Source organism: Bos indicus, chromosome 15 (assembly GCF_029378745.1).
Source record: "Bos indicus isolate NIAB-ARS_2022 breed Sahiwal x Tharparkar chromosome 15, NIAB-ARS_B.indTharparkar_mat_pri_1.0, whole genome shotgun sequence".
Classification (NCBI taxonomy): domain Eukaryota; kingdom Metazoa; phylum Chordata; class Mammalia; order Artiodactyla; family Bovidae; genus Bos; species Bos indicus.
This window is the reverse complement of record NC_091774.1, coordinates 31160767-31181029: the sequence shown is the minus strand read 5'-3', so window position 1 is coordinate 31181029 and position 20263 is coordinate 31160767. Positions and strand designations below refer to the sequence as shown.

Here is a 20263-nt window from a genome sequence, read left to right as displayed (position 1 = left end):
TTGTCATAGCTTTTCCTAGTAATGCCCACCCCCAGCTACATCCTCCCCCCACCCCAAGATTGAGCACACAGTAGGTGCTTCAGGAGTTGTCCCTAGGCTGGCTGTCCCCAAGACGTGTTCCCTAGACAGGGACACGTCTCCTGACACCAGGTGGCAGCATTGGCCAAAAATTCTCTCAGAACTCTGCATCTAGAGCTGTCAGTCAAGTAAAAATTTAAACTTTTATTTCTGGTACAAATGATAAATATTTTGCATTAAAAATCTGGAATTCAAGTTTTCCTCATACTTCATGCTCCCTCCCTGTCCCAGAACCTTACAAAAATATTTCTGTTTAGAGGGAGCAAGCCAGCACCTGCTCCCTCGGCAAAGTCCAGGTTTGCAGAAAGGCACGTATTCTGTGTCAGGGTGGGGACGGCGGCCTCCGAGGCCAGAACGAGAGGAAGGCGCTGAGATCCGTGCTAGGGGCTGCGCCCCCTCTGGTGCAATGATTCTTCCCCTCCTTGCTGCGCAGTGGGACGGTGCACAGGGGCCAGGTCCTTCCCAACGGTGGGGCAGGAGTTGTGTGTGGGGAGGTGGGTACGACAGGCACAGACACCCTTCAGGGTCTAAACCTTTGAAGAGTTAAATAGGAGAGTCACAGGCCGTCACATTTTGGGTGCTTGAAAGTGAACACTTTGGGGAGACGAAGGAGGGGAGGCAAGCTTGGAGAACCCCCCCTTCTCCCTGGCTCCCCAAGGAAGGCGCACAGGGCAGGAGTGGGGGCTGCCTTCATGAGTTAAACCTTGCCACACCACACCCCTTTCACAGTCACGGGTGAGGGAGCCAGAGGCTCCGGGATTAGGTGATGGGAAGGAAGAGCGCTAAGGCCTCCGTTGTCGGGGGTGGGGGGGCACCCCCTCTGGCGGCTGGGGGAGGGGCAGTGGGTCCCGGGCAGCTGCCTCGGGGACCACCCCTCGTCCCAGCCTGGCTAGGGGTCCTCATCCCAGAGGCACAGCTGCTTCTGGGGCACGTAGAAGTCGAAGCTGTAGTTCTTCTGGCAGCTGCGGATGCCGCACTTGTAGGGCGCTGGGCGGTCGCGGCCGTGGCAGTACTTGAGCATGCAGGGGTACCAGGCCAGGCTCAGACCATAGCGGCAGATGCAGGGCTTCCCGCGGTCCCCCACCTGCCCGCAGCGAGGCAGCAACACCTGCTCTGAAGCCTTGGGGAGAGCCTCGAACACGGAGCCATCCACACCTGGGAGAGAAGGCGGGGGTCAGGGCGGGGGCGGGGGCCTCCCCACCTGGCCCCTTCAGGCATCCTAGTGCTCCCATGAGCTAAGTGTTACCATCCTTGTTTTACAGATGAGAAAACTGGCCCAGAGAGGTTATCGGCCTGGCTGACGTCACACAGTAAGTAGGGATTCAGGACTGTCTGACTTCAAGTCCTTCACTTGCCCCTGCCAGTGCCACGCAGGCATCACTTCCTCCAGGAAGCCCTCCCTGACCAGTCCCAGCTGGGTGGAGAACTCCCATATCTCATCATTGCTCCCCATCATATTTGAGGTGATATAGCAGTGGGCCGCACCCAGCTGACCTTGCTCCAGCCAGAACCGGACGTCTTCCTGGCGGGTGTAGATGGCATCCACGGCCTCGGCACACACGTTGCGGAGATGGGGGCTCAGCAGCGCCCCCTGGCTGAAGTTGACGGCGATGTCCATGTGCATCTGCTCTGGGCCCCGCACCTCCTCAGCCTGCCGCACTGCCCGTGGGTTTTTCTGAGTAGAAGAGAAGAGTTGTTCCTACCCGGCCTCAGTCAGCCCCCTGCCCACTCTTTCCCTGATCGCTGATTGTCAGACAAACCCAGGCTGGCTGCCTTCAGATCCTTGGGGCCACCTGCAGGGTGACAGTCAGGGGGAACCAGCCCCCCTCCAACTGGTGGAAAAACTGATACCCAGGGCACCGTCAATTCTTTTCAGCTGGCCACTGGGCTGACCTCTGAGACCTTAGGGAAAATTCTGACATGTTGCTGGGGGGGTGGGGGTGGGGGTGGTGTTGGAGGTGGGCAAGCCAGGCCAGTTGTCCCAGGGTCAGTGACCGCTGGGGTCCTGTACTTGCCAATATCCAGGTAACTGAGTCTCTCTGGGAAAAGCAGACAGAAGGGTGGGACCTAGGACAGGTCCTGCTGAAGAGTTTAGGGAGCTTACATGAGGCCAGGGAGAGGCCTGGGGTAGGGGAAGGGACTGGGAGTGGGCAAAAAGCTGAGGGGTTCCAAAGCTGTGTTGAATGCTTTACATGCTCTGTCCCACTTAATTCTCACTGTAACCCATCTCTCAGTAAGAAAATAGGGGCTTTGAGGGACTTTCCTGGAGGGCTAGTGGTTAAGACTGGGCTTCAAATGCAGGGGCTGCGGCGGGTTCCATCCCGGGTTGGGAAAACTAAAATTCCACATGCCCTGTGGCGTGGCCAAAAAACAAAGAAAATAGGGACTTGGAAGGGAGGTGACATGTCTAGAGTCACCCAGATGATGAGTGGCGTTGCCACAGCTGAAGGCAGATCTGACTTGCCTCCATCATAAACGGGGAGGGGCTGAGGTTGGGGGCAGGAAGAATTTGAGAGATGGGGGTTCGGTGCAGATTAGGGATCTGGGGTTATGGGATCAGGTGTGGCCTGGGGCATAATCAGGGGGCTCCGGATTAGAGGCTGAGTGTGGGGCCAGGGATTAGGTGGATCGGGGCGGGGTGGGACACTGAGGCTGGGGTGGGTGGGGTCCAGGCCAGGGCTCAGCTGCAGGGGTGCGTGCAGGCTCTGGGGCAAGCCTGGGGTGGGCACTCACCTGCCGGAGCTTGGCCATGGCCTCGCTGGGAATGATCTCATTGTGGTGCAGCCGGGTGACAAAGCAGAGAGCCTGGAACTGACTCTGCCCCTTCTCCAGCTCCCCCAGAATCAAGGCCCGGAAGATCTTCACATCCTGATGGGGAAGGGCAGAAGGATGGGGGCTGGTTGGAGGGGGTGAGATCTCCTCACCAGTCCCCCCCCCAACACACAATGCTCAGCTCAGACCACCCCCCCTCAGAGAACACAGGCCTGGACACTGTCCTGCAACGGACACCTCCCTCCTGCTGTCCTGGGAATTTTTTTCTTTCCCATTTAAACCCGTGACTTAAAAGAACACACCCCAGATGTTCCAAAGCCTTCTGGAAAATTCACATAGTGAACTGCTAGAAAGCTTTCCAAAAACAAGGCTGTTTAAAAGTACAGAACTTCACCTTAAAGGAAACCACCGCTTTTGGCACCTGGTCCACTCATAGCTGATACTTCCCTTCTGGGGCACCCCTGTGTTCCCTCATCAGGGTGAGTCGGGGCCCCTACGACCGCCTGACCAGGGTGTCACAAGGCAGAGGCTGCACTTTTTACAAGCACAGATTTCAGAGTTCCTCTTGCTGACTTTCCCATTCAGTAGGTTTGGGGAGAAGGCCCCCAGTGCTTCTGGTCATCCAGGCTTCTAGACACCAGCATCTCAGATGAAGGTGGCGGGGTCAGGATGGGGTTAAGGGCAGACACAGCAGCAGCTGTTGCCAAGGGCGCTGCGATGGCTCACCTTTCCCCTTCCCTCCCCACTTCCCCTTTCCCCATGGGGTTACTAATGGCCTGGCCAGCAGGCCAAGGGCTCCTTCCTGTCACTGACTGACTGTGTGAATCAGGGAGGCCAGAGAGGGGCAGAGGAAGAAGGGAGAGGGGCTGTGGGATGGGGTTCCCTTTCCAAACCGGCTGCTGAAACCCTGGGCACCTGAGGTATCCCTTGCTCTCACCCAGCTCTGTGCCTTGGCTAATGGCTCCCGATGAGACATCAGCAGGTCCCAGTCAGCAGTGGTCTAAGTGTGGGAAGATCCCCCCTGCCTGGGAGGGACCCTGGTCACACTGATGGTTCCTCCAGGAACCCTAGTGATCCTGTACCAACACAGAGGGTATAGAGCCTATATAGATATGAATCCTTCAATGACCGTGCCCTGGGCTCATTCACCAAACATCCCGGTTCACTGAGTGCTTCCTGCCAAGTGAAATGCTCTGAGAACAGGGTCTGAGGGGCCCCCCTGGATTCCAGTGTAGGCACTGAGGGGCCCAGGGTTCCCCTCCAAGTCTGCAGTGTATTAGTGGCGTTCAGCTCATCTCCCAGTTTCTCTAAGCCTTGTTTGTAAAGGGATGATGCCACTTTTACCCGGAGGTTGTGGTGAGGACAGAACAGGCTGGTGTGAAGGAAAACACAGAGAATGCCTGCCCTGAGTTAAGTGCTCAGCGGTGCTGGCTGGGGCCACTGGCCCACTGCAAGTGACTGGCCAGTGCTGCTGCTGCTAAGTCGCTTCAGTCATGTCCGACTCTGTGCGACCCCTGAGACAGCAGCCCACCAGGCTCCCCTGTCCCTGGGATTCTCCAGGCAAGAACACTGGAGTGGGTTGCAATTTCCTTCTCCAGTGCATGAAAAGTGAAAAGTGAAAGTGAGGTCGCTCAGTCGTGTTCGACTCTTCGCGACCCCATGGACTGCAGCCTACCAGGCTCTTCCGTCCAGGGATTTTCCAGTGCTATCATCCCACAAATCCCCATGATCTTTCTGTCGTTTTCGTTGTTTGTTTGTTTTAGAGTCTTTTGATGTGGACCCTTTTTAAAGTCTTTATTGAATTTGTTACAATATTGCTTCAGTCTTATCTTTTGGTTTTTGGGTCCCAAGGCATGTGGGATCTTATCTTAGTTTCCTGACCAGGGATCAAACTGGTACCCTCTACATTAGCAAGCAAAATCTTAACCACTGGCCCACCAGGGAAGTATCTCCCCACCCCACCACCCCATGCCCTCTGGAATTTCTCTGACTCTACAAGGACTTTCCCTACTTCCCTTCACTATAAATGGTCTCTGGAACATTGAGGGGTGGGAGTGTCCAGGGAGATTTTCCACCAAGATCGTAGAAAGGGAGACTGAGGCCCAGCTGGTGAGAAAGGTTATGTTAGGTTCCTCCTGGCCCCAGACTTGGAGGGAAGGTGAATCACAGCTCGGGTAACCTCAGCTTCCTCTCAGCAGGAAATCCGCTCTTGGGTCACGAGGCTAGGCTGTCCTTGCCCCGCCAAGCCTCGGTCATCCAATCTTCCACACCCTCAGGTCGGCTGAGGGGAGACTGGAGTTGGTACATGGGTGCATTTTCCGCTCAGTTTTTGCCAGGTGAGACTTGATACCAGATTTCCCCTCCTGGGGCTGTGTTAGGCGGATGTCCCTGGCAGGACCCCCAGGCAGGATCCAAAGTCCGCATATTTTCAGCCGTGACCCTTGAAGGGAATGCCATCTGGGATATTCACAGCATCTTCTCCGATACCACAGACACGTGCCATAGCCTGTGGTCTATGGGCTGCCCCGAGCTGGCCTCCTGGCTTGGACACTACCCATCTACCACTAGCCAGAGAAAGTATTTAAAATTCTAGACCAGACCAAGGGGTGAACGAAATCTGTCAGAATATTTTCTCTGCTTCTAGATTAAATAACAAAGTCAATGACAACAGCAAAATGCTACCAAAATGGGAATGTGACTGCGGGTGAAGCGAGGGGATGAGAATTTTTTGTTGAGATAGATTTCCTCTATGTCTCTCATTTATTTTTGTAGGACAACGATTTATTGAAGTTTATAACTGGAAGGGACAAGTCACTGTTACCATGAGTCAAAAAGGATATACTGCCCCATTCAAATCTGCACAACAACAGGAGGTAGGAACTATGATTATTACTGTGTTTGGAATGGATAACTTGCTCAAGGTCATGAGACCAAGAGGAAATGCAGCCAAAATTTTTAACCCAGGCAGCCTGCCTCCAAAATCCAAACTCTCGCAACCATAATGAACAACTGCTTCTAGGTCAACTAATCCAATGTCTCTGATGCCCAGTTACAGACCAGATGGTGCAGGAGATTCAGGTTCGATCCCTGGGTCAAGAGGATTTCCTAGAGAAGGAGACAGCAACCCACTTCAGTGTTCTTGGCTGGAGAGTTTCATGGACAGAGCAGCCTGGTGGGCTACAGTCCCTGGGGGTGCAAACAGTCGGACATGACTGAGCAACCACCACTTTCACTTTCTAAAGAAACTAAAGCTCAGGCCCAGAGAGAGAGCGCGGTCCGCCTGCAGCCACACAGCCAGTGAGAGACAGAAGAGAATGCAGGGCCCTCTTCCCGCCGTGTGGTCTGCGTGTCCTCTGCAGACCTGCCCAGGACTACAGTGGCTCCCATTCAAGGCTGTGTGTGACTAACAGTCAACAGCATCTGATGCAAACATCAGGGTAAGATGACGCAGGATCACCTTTCTAATCCCTCTGCCTGCTCTGCCCAGGGCCTCTGTAAACCCTGAATTTTCCAACCTTCTTAATCTGTATCTCCAGGAAACCAAGTTCCCTGTGCTGAGCCCAGGAGGGAGACAGCAGTCCAAGCAGCTGGATCTTTGTGGCTCCATCATCATGACCAGTGTCTCTCCTACCTTCTACTCCCGACACCTCAGACTCACTACCAGGGCCCCCTTTCCCTTCAACACAGAGGACAGGGCAGGGGGAGAGGGCCCCCTACTTCAGGGAACATCTGACCAGGTGCTAAGCTCCCAGCTTTTCTCCTTGCCCAAGAATCCCCTGGGATGATCCACCCAGATGTGGCCTAACGCCCAAGGCAGACGACACAGCTGGGAAGAGCATATGGCAGGCTTTTCAGGCCCAGGTCTCAGGCTAGGATGTCTAAGATGGGCAGTTTCTATAAGGCTCCTTCTCCCACAGGTTCCTAGGAACCTGCAGCCCCCCAGGAGCAGGCCACCAGGAAGAAGAGGAGGGGACGGTACCAGGGCTGAAACTGGGCCATACAGAGGGGATGGTCACAGAGATACACCAAGTCCCCTATACGAACTTTCAAGTTGCGAACGTTCAAAGATGCCAACGTGCATCTGGTTCCAGCAAGGAACCAGAACCTGAGCCATCAACGTCAAGCATGAATGAAATTGCAGCTTGCCCTCCGTCTCCTATTGCTGATGATCCTTCAGCTCTACCATCTCCCACCTCCTCTCCCTCCTCCAGTTGGTAACTCTTCTTGCTTGTTCACTCGATGCCAGCCCCTGTATGCCAGCTGTTGTACAGTACTACTGTACTTTTCAAAGTACTGTATTGTAAGATTAAAAATGTTTTATTTTGTGTTTTTTTAAATGTATTCTTTGCGTGAAAAGTATAAACCCATGACAGTACAGTACTATATAGGCAACTGTGTTAGTTGGGTACCTGGGCTAACCTTGATGGACTTAACGAACAAACTGGACATATGAACGTACTCCCAGAAGGGAACTCATTTGTATACAGGGAACTTACTGTAGTGAGGATTTGCTGAAGTCCTTTGTGGGTGGTTTAAAGGTTCTCAGAGGGCAGGATAGTTAAGAGCAAAGGCTCTGGAGCCAGTGCTGCCTGCATTCAGATCCTGGCTTTGCTGATACGCGCCATGTCATCCTGGGGGATTCACTTGACCTGTCTGTATCTTAGTTTCCACATGTGTAAAATGAGTACAGGCAACAATAGCTACACCTCAAGGAATTCCTGAGAGGAAAAATGAGTGAAAGGTCTCAGAACAGCATGGGCTGGACTCCTTCAGCTTTTCTCTAGAATTGTTGCAATCCCTGGCCTAGCTCCAACTGTGATCAACTCCAGACCTGCAGAGGCAAGAAAACAGAGCTTTCTTCCAGAGACACACCAGAGCCCCACAGAAGTCAGCTGACTCTGCTGGAGCTTGCAGGTAATCAGCAAATCGGTGGGAGAGTGCTGACTAGCATCACCTGGGGCAGGTCCTTCACAGGCGGCAGGGCAGGGCAGTGGGCAACACCAAGGTCAGGGCCCCAGTCTTCAAGGGGCTCACAGGGGAAGCTGACCTACAACTGAAGTCAGCGCCCATGATGAGGCCTAGGGTTGAGGCTTATGCAGAGTGCTATAGGGTAAAGATGAAAGTGAAAGTCGTGTCCGACTCTAGTGCTCCGGTCCCTTTAAGCATGGGGCTGGGAGGGAGGGAAGACTTACTGGAGCATAGGTCCTCAACCTTTTTGGCACCAGAGACAGGTTTCGTAGAAGACAATGTCCCCACGAATCAGGCTGGGGGGTGGGAGCAGGCATGGACGGACGGTTGGGAGATGATTCAAGCGCGTTTCATTTGCTCTGTGCTTTATTTCTATTGTTATATCAGCTTCGCCTCAGATCATCAGGCACTAGATCCTGGAGGCTGGGAACCCCTGTACTAGACTGAAGGGTACTTCACTGGTTCTGGACAATAAGAGGATAGGGGGCTTTCTAGCCAAGAGAGAGGCAATTACAGAAAACGTGTGTGTGTGTGCTGTGTGCTCAGTCGTTCCGTGGACTGCAGCCCACCAGGCTCCTCTGTCCGTGGGATTTCCCAGGCAAGAATACTGCAGTGGGTTGCCATTTCCTCCTCCATGGGCTCATCTCGACCCAGGGATCGAACTCGCATCTCTTGCACCTCCTGCATCAGCAGGCAGGTTCTTTACCACGAGCGCCACCTGGGAAGCCCCATTACAGAAGCCGGGGAGGTACAAAGGCATCTTAATGCCTCCACCCATCCATCTCTTCACGCTACCGTCTTATGATCTGCCTAATGCCCTTCCAAGGCTTATTTTGTCCTCACCATAAAGTGTACCCCCCAGAGGCTGGCATCCACATCTTTGCTGACAGTTCTAAGCACTGAACCAAAGAGGTGGCGGTTTCCAGAGTAAGCGAGGCCAGGTGCCTGTCTGAGTTGATGCCTGGCAGGGATGTCCAGTCCCATCCTGCCCAGCATCCTTCAGGACTCAGTTCACATGCATCCATCCACCCCCACCAACCCTCAAGCAGAGTTGGCCAGGTCCAATCCCTACCTTCCTCCCACTGTGTCTGGAATGACCTCTTTCCTTGTCTTTCCTTCCAGATTCAACTCCTTGAGGCCAGGATAGTATATTATTTGCAGTGTATCCCCACCCACTAGAACACAACAGGTGTTGTGTTCAATACATATCTAGAAATGAATAAATGAAGGATGGACTGAACAAACAAGAGCAGGCCAGGGTCCTAAGCAAAGTGATGGGAGTACCAGGGAGGGGAGGGAGGGAGGGGACATCAGTGAGAGTGGAAGGAAGAGGCTGGTGGGAGGGCAGGGACAGGGTCTGAGAGCCCAGTCAAAGAGTCTGAGCTTCATCTAGCAGACCGCTGGAAGTCATCACTGGATTTTCAGCCTGGAGGTGACATGCACAAATCTCTGGCTTAGAGCTGAATCAGAAACTTGAGTTGTGCTAGGCCAGCGTGCATTTTATCTAAACACCTCAGAAGGGCCCCAGTACTCGTGTAGCGTCTTCTGCCTGGGCAACAAGTCTCCCAGGCCCTCCACGCTGTGCCCCTGGCTCAGGACAGTGGCTCCACCTTATCTATGCAGTGTCCTCAGCCTGACACAAAGCTGAGTGAAGGCACCCATGGTCTGGGGCCTCCATCGAAACCTCTTGCCCCCAACAAGAAGACGGTTCTTCTTGGGCTTCCTTGTACCCAGGCTCCTGCCGACTGGCAGTCCTACAGCTGCGCTTTTGGCTTCTAGAGGTTCAGGGGAGCTTTTTCATGCTCCAGTGAGGTTCCAGCAGGGGACGTGACCTTCAAGGTCATCCAGCTGCAGGGCCAGCCCCAGGCGCCCATATTTTCTAACTCAACTCCCATGATCTTTCTGCTCTTCCCAGCTCCCCGCTGAGCCCTCTCCCAGATATTCTATTCTCTGCATTCACTCCCTGCCCTAGACCCTCTGTATCTCATAGAAGGCTGTTCTGGGAAAAGCAGGGGGTAGCCCTCTGCACTTACAAGAGCAGACAGCCTGTGCCAGGCCCCTACAGCTGCCTTCCGGGGGAGAGGCTCCAGGGAAAGCTCGGTGTTGGGGACAGGAGGAGACCCCGGAGACAGGCCACAGGAGCACTGATGACCCTAGCGCTGTCACACAAGCCCAACTGCCAGCTTCCAGAATGAAAGGGGGAAACAAACCTCTCTTGTTTTAACTGCTGTGGGGTTTTATATTACAGCCAAGTCGAATCGTAACTGTACACACAGACAGACACCTGCTTGCCCCCATTCAGGGGCCACGTGGCCAAGCTTTCATCCAGAGGTGCTGATTCTTGAACGATCTCCCACCCTTCACCCAGTGGCACCCAGGCCCCCCATGCCCCTCGTGCTGAGGCCCACACTTCCGCTCGGCCGTGGGCCCCTCCTTTCTCGCACCCCCGCTCCTAGGAGCACGTTTCTGCCCTCGTGGCCTCTCCCAGGAGTCTCCACGTCACCCGCTTTCTCTTGATCACCGCAGCACCCCTCGCGTGTAGTCACACACACCCATCTTCTCCCGACAGTCTCTCCACACTCTTCTCCCGCCCTCCCTTCTTCCCCCAAAGTCTCTCTCTCTCTCTCTCTCACACACACACACACACACACACACACACACACACACACACAGTGTCTTCCATGCCTTCTCACACACCAGTCTCTGCACCCACCGCACACAGGCTGTTACACTCACCTACATCCAGGCACTTACACCCGCCTCTCCCAGTTCACCTCCCCAGCCTAGCCTGGCCAACCCCACCTCCTCCTCTGCCCTCCTTCCCACCACCAGCTTCCAGCTCCAACTGCCCCCCTGCCCCTGACTCCAAGCGCCCTTCCTCAGCCCCCTTTTCCAGAAAGCCCACCATGGGGAAATGCGGGGAGGCTCTCTCATCTCAGACCTCGCTGCCCACCCAGCCCTGGACCACGGGGGAACTGAAAACGAAGAGGGTCAGATGGTGGAGCTGCTGTGCTGTGCTGGGCTGCTCAGTCATGTCCAGCTCTTTGCTACCTACCCCATGGACTGTAGCCCACCAGGCTCCTCTGTCCATGGGGATTTTCCAGGCAAGAATACTGGAGTGGGTTGCCATGCCCTCCTCCAGGGGAATCTTCCCAACCCAGGGATCGAACCCAGGTCTCCCGCATTGCAGGCGGATTCTTTATCATCTGAGCCACCAAGGAAATCCAAGAATACTAGAGTAGGTAGCCAATCCCTTCTCCAGGGAAACTTCTCCACCCAGGAATCAAACTGGGGACTCCTGCATTGCAGGTAGATTCTTTACCAGCCAATCTACCAGGAAAGCCCATGGTGGAACTGATCTTCCCTCAAAAGCCCTCTCCCAGCCCACCTCTGGGCCACCGTGGTTACACAGCCCAGGCTGGAGGCCATGCTCCAGGTCCCCGCAAAGTGCCTGTTCCTCTCTCCCCTTGGCCCTCAGACGGCGCACACCGTCTCCCGGGAGCTTCCTCTGCCATCTCGCTCTCCTTCCCGGCACACCAGAGTATGAGGTTTTGAGGACCGTCCTGAGCCAACCCAAATATTTACTGCTCGGCTTCTGCTGGAGCCGCTTTATAGATAGAGAGGGGCTGGCTTCCCTGTGCTGGAGGTGAGAGGTCAGCCTAGGAGGCAGCCAGGGAGCAGGGCCCTCCTCACCCTGCACTGGCCGCCCCTGGACAGGCACAGGAGCACCTGGGCTGCTCTGGCAGGACCCCTGGAGAGGCACAGAGGCGAACAGAATCAACCCAAAGCCAAGCCAAGCACACTCCCCGGCTGGTGCCTGGGGAGGCAGGCTGCCCCTTTATGAGATGCCTGCAGACCCCAGGGGCTACGCCTACACAGAGACTTCTTGTTACAGGTCATCTGTGCAACCACGTGCTGAGGGCAGTGCCCCCTGCCCTCCCCCAGGCCCCCAGCGTTCCGTCAGCCAAATCCCAAAGGTCACCACTGTCCCAACTGCTCCAGGAACAATGTGCGGCTTTATGTGGATCAAATGCACCCCAATGTCCCGCTGACTCAGGGCTCCTGAGATGGGAGCTCACTTCCCACTCACTCCCATTCCCAGCCCCAGCGCCTCCCTCCCTCACCCCCAGCCCTTCATCAGAATCTCCCCCTGCCCCCCCAGAGGGGGGGGCAGCCACTTCAACACTTGCCAACTGAAAGGATGGGAGTCCTAATGATGCCTGGGTCCCCAGAACAGGAACAATCTGTTTGGCTGGGTCAGGAAGGAGGGCTGGGGCCCCGGCTGGAACTTCTAGTTCTCTTCCCACCTGCCTCCGCTGGTCTCTGCTTTGCTGAGGCCTCTCACTCACTCCTCACAACATGTCTCCAAGCCGTCATATGGTATTTGTGTTGTGTCTGAGCCTCGGGCTCAGAGAGGTTAAGTGACTTGTCAAGCCACACGGCTGGTCAAGCACAGAAAAATGTACAGTGAGTGCTCAGAAGTATCTATGAGCTATTTAAAAAATGGTCCCCTCACTCCCATGGTCTTTCCAGGAGCCACGAGGGAAGGGCAAAGAGGAATATCCCAGGCTCAGTGAAGAGGTCAAAACTCAAAATTCATGGTGGGGCATGTGGTGAGCTTGGGGGGAGGGGTCCAGCCCAAGTCTGTAAGCAGGAAAGTTTCTCCGTAGATGTCTCCCTCGGCACCAAGGCTTTTTTCAGCCTCCTCCTTCCTCTCCCCTCCCCTGTTCGGGTTTCTTCAGCCTCCAGGAAGGAGCCCATTTATATGTCACAGCAAGCACAGGCAGTCAGAACACAGTGGGAGAATCCCTGGGTCCCCATCCTGGATCGTTAGCTACTGATCTTGTCCAAGTCACTACACAGGCTTGAGTCTCAAGTTTGCACATCTGTGAAATGGATGCAATACCCGCCATTCGATGTAGTGGTGAGGGTCAAATGAGGCCAGGTGTGTGAACGCCACTGTCAGTGTGTGATCTGAGTGACCACTCAGTGTGTGAGACCCAGACAGCTGTGATTCTTACCTCAAAGCTGGCCTCGGTCTCACCGGCACCACCCCTGTGACCCGTGGGAAGCCTCACAGGAAGACCCTCACTTCCGTTTCTCCCCCGTCAACAACAGAAGGTCACTGACTTGTCCGAGGTGGCAGTCCTCACTGCACAACCCGGGATCCTTTCCCAGGACTCCACCTGGACGTGGGTATTCAGGGAGTGGGAGGTACAGGCCAGGCTGCACCTTGGGGCAGGGCTGCTGATCCCTAACACAGGGAGGGCTTCCTCAGACACGGCAGAGGGACTGCGTTAGAACCCGGGGCCCCACAGGCACAAGCCGGGTGGTTCTCTCTGATGACGTCGCATGAACTCCCGTGGGGAAATGTGCTGGGCACCACAAAGCTCTGGGCCTCTGCTGAAAGCACCTCTACCGTAATCTGTTCCCCGAAAGTCACCCTCTCCATCACGTGCCTCCACTACAGACCAACAAACTGCAGGGACGCAACATAAGCTGGGGAGGCGGACACTGCACCCTCAGGCCCGTCATGTCTGACATCCCCATGATGTGATATCCTGTTAGAACAAACAGCCGCAGGCATCAGTCTGGCCATTTGCACATTCCCTATCTTTGCTGACTCTCTCACAGCCTGGAGCTGCTTCCCCCACCCAGACGGGGAGCCCCCAAGGCATGGATGACTGTGCTCTCTGGACTGCTTCTTCCTCTGACCCCCACCCCCCAGGGCATGGGTGCCCAGGGCATGGGTCCCTTGGAGTGACCTCGAGCTGATCCGCCCTGTTATATGGACCCCTTTATCTTGGCTCTGGGCTTCCTTGGTGGCTCAAACAGGAAAGAATCTGTCTGCAATTCGGGAGACCCAGGTGCAGTCCTTGGGTCGGGAAGATCCCCTGGAAAAGGGCATGGCAACCCACTCCAGTTTCTTGCCTGGGGAATTCCACAGACAGAGGAGCCTGGTGGGCTACAGTTCATGGGGTCGCAAAGAGTCCGACATGACTGAGCAACTAACACACACACACACACACATCCTGGGTCCAGCCCGTGGCCCCTCTTGGCCACCATCCTCCCCACATTTGGAGTCTGGCTCCTTTCTCCCTGCTCCTGTTGCAGCCATGGCCCACCACCACCCCCACCTGCCCTTTGTAGCTGCACATGACTTTCTCTTATCTTTCAGTCCCACCCTCCCTGCCCCGTCAGCACCAAACCACACCGCTTGAACATGACTCATCCCCCTCCCTCAGATTCTGGACGCTCAGAGGATAAGAGATACTCAGAGGGAAAGAGAACTTGGATGGGGACAGCAACCTGGGGGAAGGGGACCAAGACGACTGTCAGATCAAAAGCCAGGCTGGAGAGTCAGGACGGTGACATGCCCAGCGAGTCTGTACATCTGGGTATGATTACATGCATAGGCTTTGAATTATAAAGAAGGGCACTGCCTACTGAGACCGTATGATGAATCAGCGTTCTTGTGCTGAGGGCACCAAGAACGCAGCCTCGGGTCTACATGCTGTTTAAACATATTAGGGTTATTGTGCATAGAACAACAGGTTTCAACTAAATGACTGAGTTGGGGCTTGACCTTCATTTCACAGTCTAACCCTGTGCCTCCTCCAAGTCCCTCCATCCCTGAAGCAACTCTGCCAGTCTGCCAGGGCTTCCCAAACTTTGCTGCTCATTGGAATCACCAGCGGCTCTTTAAAAACCCTGCTGTCTGGTTCCCACCCTCAGACATTTGGACTTAATTGGTCTGGAGTGCAGGCGAGGCATTGGGTTTTCTAAAGCTCCCCAGGTGATTCAAATGTGCAGCGAAGTTTGGGAGCCACCGAGCTGCAGCATGGTTTTTGAAAGCTGCGCCCTGAACTGATGGTCAGCAGCCTGTGGGTAGGGCTTACAGTCATGCACGATGGTGATCTGGTAGCTTTGAGGGCCTTGTAGAGTGTGTGATCCTTGCCCGGGCTCCATGTCCTACAGTGGGCTGATCACTGTGACAGCTTTACTGGCTTCAGGTCCAGCGTGGCAGTGTGGGGAGGGCCAGGCAGTGCTGGAGCCCTGTCTCCTGGCAGAGGCAGAGGGTTGGAGGGGTGTGGAGAGGGTGCTGGGGCAGGGGTGCGACCGGCTGGAGGAGGTCTATATTACATCCAGCACAGGGGGCCTTGCTGCTGCCCTGGGGAGCAGGACACAGCAGGAATGACTGCTCCCTGCGGAGGGGCTGGCCAGCAACTCTTGAGTGTGACGGCTAACTTCCCATGTACCTATCACTGGGATGAGAGATGCCCACAGAGCTGATAAAACATCTTTTCTGGGTGTGTCCGTGAGGGTGTCTCGGGAAGATACTAGCATGTGAAACAGGAGCCTGAGTGGAAGGTGGCCCTCGCCAGAGTGGGTGGGCATCATCCAATCCATTGAGGGCACGATAAGAACAAAAAGGGTGGAGAAGGGCAAATTTGCTCTCTCTGCGTGAGCCGGACATCCATCTTCTCCTGCCCTTAGACGTCAATGCTCCTGGTTCTCAGGCCTCTGCACTCACACTGGAACGACACAGGCCTTTCTGGACCTCCAGCTGACAGACCACAGACTTCTCTGCCTTCATAATCGTGTGAGCCAACCACCCCTCAGATAAAATCTCTTCTACAGCTCTGTGGTGGTGGTTTAGTCACTAAGTCGTGTTCGACTCTTTTGCAACTCCAATGGACTGTAGCCCACCAGGCTCCTCTGTCCAAGGGATTTCCCAGGCAAGAATAAACCAGAGTGGGTTGCCATTTCCTTCTCATAGGGAGATCTTCCCCACCCAGGGATTTAACCCGTGTCTCCTGCTCAGCAGGCGGGTTCTTTACCACTGAGCCACCTGGGTGTATTTCCCTCCTATTATTTCTGTTCTGCGGGCCTGGGTGCATTTCTCTTTTATTATTTCTGTTCTGCAGGGGAACTCTAATACATGGAGCTTCAGAGAGAAGGTTCTGATGAGGGACTAAGGCTCTTCCAGGCTCAGTGCTGTCTTTCCGTGTGACTTTGGCTCTGTTGTTCAACATCGTTGCACCCGAGCTTAGCACAGAGGGTCCCTGCTGAGATGTGACGTGAGCCAGTGATAATTATGAAAGTCAGTGGCTTCTATTTCTGGAACATTGGGTACGGCAGATGATACACAGTGAGTATTTCATATATGTCACTCAGTTTAGTTCTCACAATGGCCATGGGAACAGTAGCATTATCATCCCCATTTTACAGATGGAAAAATGAAGCCTTAGAGAGATCAAGTAGCTTGCCCAGGGTTAAACTACGTCTGTCTCCTTTCAGTTTGGACTACTTCCTAAAGGTGACAAAACAGCCAACGTTACTATCCTCAAATGGACTAGGGACTGTTCCCAAACCACCCCCAAACGGATTTGGTACATGGTATAAAAGAAACACCAGGTCCAGGATTTTTTCCTACAAGAAAAGTCATTACTTCTAGATAGAAGCTTCTCTTGGAAATCTGCCAGAGACCTTGAGGACTGGGCGAGCAACAAGAGAGGTGACCCACCCCAGAAAGATCCATTATAAAAGCTGCTCTGGCCAATGCAGACCATGGACTAGGGTGGAGTTAAAGGCTATTCCACTCCACTCCCAGCCTTCCCCAACTCCACCCCACCCCAGGCCAGCTGAGAAATCCAGAGTAGGAAGGGACCTTGGAAAGCTGGTTTCCTTTGGTAATTTTCACTCGCAGTTCCCTCCCTTGCTAATGAAACTGGAGATGCCAGAGGGCAGGTGTGAAATGCCAGCTTCTGGGTCAGAGGTTACTCTGAAAAGCAGTCTTTGGAAGCCTGGGTGGAGGTTTTAACTGCTGTAGGGAGGTGTGAACTGCTGCGGGGATTAAAATGAGGCTCTTACAATCAGTTCCAAATGGATTCTCTAACTGGGCAGTTGGCCCCTCACTCTACCCTCAGCCCCAAGCCCCAGGCCTGCACCCCACTGCCACTGGCCTCTCCCCTACCCTTGCCCTCAGGATAGAGCAATAAAACCTTCCAAGCTGCAGCGAGAGGCTATAAAAGCTGAGCCCTACTCGTTGACTCTCTGACCGGTGTCCTATCCACAGTCTTGGCTGCTGGAGTGGTCCCAGGGATGGGGAAGTCTCTCGAGGGTTCCAGAAAGGCCACAGAACAATGGGCAGTGGGGCAGGAAGGTGGGAGACTCCTGGGCTGGCCTGAGGCTCACTCTCAAGGACAAAGGGTTTCAATGGAAGGTTGGAGGGGACGCTTAGCCTCCTGCTTCCCCTATTTGGGGGTTTTCCAGGAAAAGAACAGACTTGACAAAATTCCCCTGGAGTTTAAGTGGGGGGGCAGGAGGTGTTCCTGCCCTGTCAGCTTCCCTCTCTCCACACACACACTCACCTGCCCCTGCCTGAATTGAGAACCTAGCTTAGGCCTGCTGAGTAAGGAAGGGATCGCACAGTCCTCCCGATCGCAACACTCAAGCACCCCTACCCCCACCCCACCCCCTCAACTGGTCTCTCTGCATCCCTGGTCAGTGACAGCCCAATAGTCCAGGGACAGATCAGCCGTCAAGCCCCACCTCCACTGTCCATGGGATCACTGGCCCCCAACCTGGATATACCATCTATGGCAATGTGGCTGGGTCCCTAGGTGACTCTGCAAACTCTGCCCTGAGTCCTCTCAAGTTCTGGTCTCCAAGAGGAAGGAGAGAGAGGAGGCTCAGATAGCTGCCCCAGAGCCCTGGGCTTTCCCCACTGCTGGCTGACTCATCGGCCTCCCCTCTCCCCTTCCCCAGAGCCTCCCAGGGCCTCTTTCTACAGGAGAGGGAGGTGGGGAGGATGCTTCAGTTGACCAGCAGACTCCCTTGAGTACCACACCTCACCCACCTTCTTTCCCGCCAGGGTTCCCGCCCCTGGGTCACCGTTACTCACTGCCCTTCCAGGCCTGCTTCCTGATAACCCCAAGCACCTCCATTCTCTACTCCACCTCGCAATCCAGGGGGCCAGGCCCACCTACTTGTTCTCTTCACCAAACACACACACACACACACACACACACACACACACACACACACACACACACAGAGGAGAGGCTGGTCTTTACCCCCTTCCCACCCACTTGTACACACACACACACACACACACACACACACACACACACACGAGAGGCTGGTCTTTACCCCCTTCCCACCTACTTGTACACACACACACACACACACACACACACACACACACAAGAGGCTGGTCTTTACCCGCTTCCCCAGAATCTGAGCCAAAACTGAGGGTTGGTCAGCCCTTCTGCCAAGCAGGGTAAGAGGTGGCACCTCTCCCAGAGCCTGGGGACCTCACCCGGGGCCTCTCCCCAGGTCCTCCACTACAAGTTCCCAGACTTACATTCCAAAGAGAAGAGGTGGCTTCTCCTTGGCCTGGGGGACACGTAGCTCCGCCCAGGAACCCCCTTCCCCAGCCCAAGGAAGTGAACAAGGAGAGGTGGTACATAGACTCCAAGAAGTCAGGGCTGGGAGACCTGGGGTCACCCTCTTGTTCCGGTACAGAGGTGTGAAAGGCGGCCTAGAGAAGGAAAGGGACTTGCCCTAGGTCACAGTGAGAACCCAGGACCTGTGATGCGTGGCCCAGGACTTTTTCCTGATAGAGCCTGAGGGAATTACTCCAGAAAGGGAGACGGGGTTATTAACATTGACTCTAGTAGGGTCAGCGCCTGGAGGGCGTTGGAAGACCTGGAAGATGAAAGTGCGGAACTAGCTGGTCAGGGCGCCTGGGCGCCCAGAGTAAAAAGGTGAAAGGCCGCAAGGGAGAGTCTGAAGGGCAGCAGAGCAGTTCGTGGGGGAGAATGATGGGCGTTGGGGAGCAGGGCAAAGAGGTGTGGAGAAGAGCCCGCGTGACTTGGCTAAGTCGCGTCCCTGTCCCTCTCCTGGCCCAGTTCTCCGGCCAGCAGACGGGACCCTCTCAGGCACGCAGATTTCCCCGCTCCGTCCCACCGCCAGGCAACGGACGGTGCCTCACCTTCTTAAAGTCTGCGGTGAAGGAAATGAGAGTGCCGTCGGGCTTGCGCAGCTCCAGGCTGATGCTGTCGGCGTCGCTGTCCGCCTGCAGGCTCTCCTCGGTCACCTGGCCGTCAGGCAGCCGCACCCGCACCCGCAGCTCCGACGGCGCGCCAGCCCCGGCCCCCGCGCCCACGCCGCGCGGCGCCCACAGCAGTGGCACGAGCAGCGTCAGGAGCAGCAGCGCGGGGGACGCCCGGGGGACCCCGCAGCGGCCGGGCGGGCGCATCCCCGGGAGCCGCCGCCGCCCTCGCGGTCCCGGTGCGCCGCGAGCAGGCAGGGAGCTGCGGGGCCAAACTTCGCCCGAACTTGGAGGCTAGTTCACGGCACGGGGGCGCGGCTCCCCCTGGGGCGGGGGGCTCAGCCGCGGGGCGCCAGCGACGTGGCGCCGAGGCACGTGGGCTGCGCTCCGCCGCGCGCCCCCCGGCGGCTCCGAGGCGGACGCCGCGCTCCCGGGGCCCGTCCACCTCCCAGTCCGAGCGCGGCGCCTCCCACGGCCCCCGACTCCGGAGCTCCGAGACTCTGTTTTGCACTTTTCATTCAATCCCACCCCCCGTCACTTCCTTCAGAAAACAGAAACCACCAGGACCTGCCTTAAAGAGACCGCGCACCTCTCGGCCCTTAAAGGGCCCGCGGCGGCTCTTCCAGCGCTCGGCGGCGGGCGGGGCGTACCCGCGCGCGGCGGCCTGGTGGGAACTGAGTTTCTCAACCGCGCTCCCTCCCCGTCGCGCCCCGGCAGCGACCGGGCTGGCCCGGGGGTTGACTCTTCTGGCAGATCCCTTCCTCCCAGCAGGGGCGGGACGGCTGACTCTTCCCCCGCCCCCTTCCCCCCGCCCCGTCCTTTTTTGGCCCGGTCTTGTGCCACGTGGATGAAAGAATCGGGCTTGGTGTTTTAGGGGTTTTGTTTGGTCTTTTCAGTTTCTCTGAGACGGCGAATTTCTGCGCTGCTTCTGCAAAATCGGACCTCACCTCGCGTTCAGCCTTTTGACTGCCATAGATCAGGAGACAGGGGCTGAGGTTCTGCTGGCATTGACATCCGTCAGGTGTGAAATCTTGATCAGTCAGGCCGCCTCTCTGGACATGGCCCTTGAAGTGCCCACATTTTCTGAGCCCCTGCGCAGGTTCTTTTCGGTCTGGTCGCCCTTACTTTCCCCGTTCACGACTTCTCCCCAGTCTTGCCCACCTCCCCAGACCCCTGTTCACTATCCCACAGATAGTCTGAGCAAATTCAGGAAAACAGTAGATTGCAGACCATTCTGGAGGATGTCCAGGGACTCAAGATGCGCTTGACCATCAGAGGCTGTCCCACAAACCCACAGAAATGGGTGCCTTGCCATGCACTCCAACAGTGAATTGGTGAAGGCAGGAGGGATGTGGATTCCTGCTTCCTCTGATTAGCTGTGTGCTT

The 20263-nt window shown here is 55.7% G+C and overlaps 1 protein-coding gene across 1 annotated transcript; it reads right to left on the bottom strand.

Annotated features, from left to right (window-relative positions):
* Window positions 1-202: 202 nt before the first annotated feature.
* On the bottom strand, window positions 203-19607 carry OAF (out at first homolog). Its single transcript, XM_019974192.2, has 4 exons — window positions 18818-19607; window positions 2812-2946; window positions 1573-1753; window positions 203-1233 (listed from the first exon to the last, which is right to left on the bottom strand). Exons 1-4 carry the CDS (start codon window positions 19082-19084, stop codon window positions 968-970), a joined length of 849 nt encoding a protein of 282 aa, XP_019829751.2. The 5' UTR covers window positions 19085-19607; the 3' UTR covers window positions 203-967.
* Between the last annotated feature and the right edge of the window lie 656 nt (window positions 19608-20263).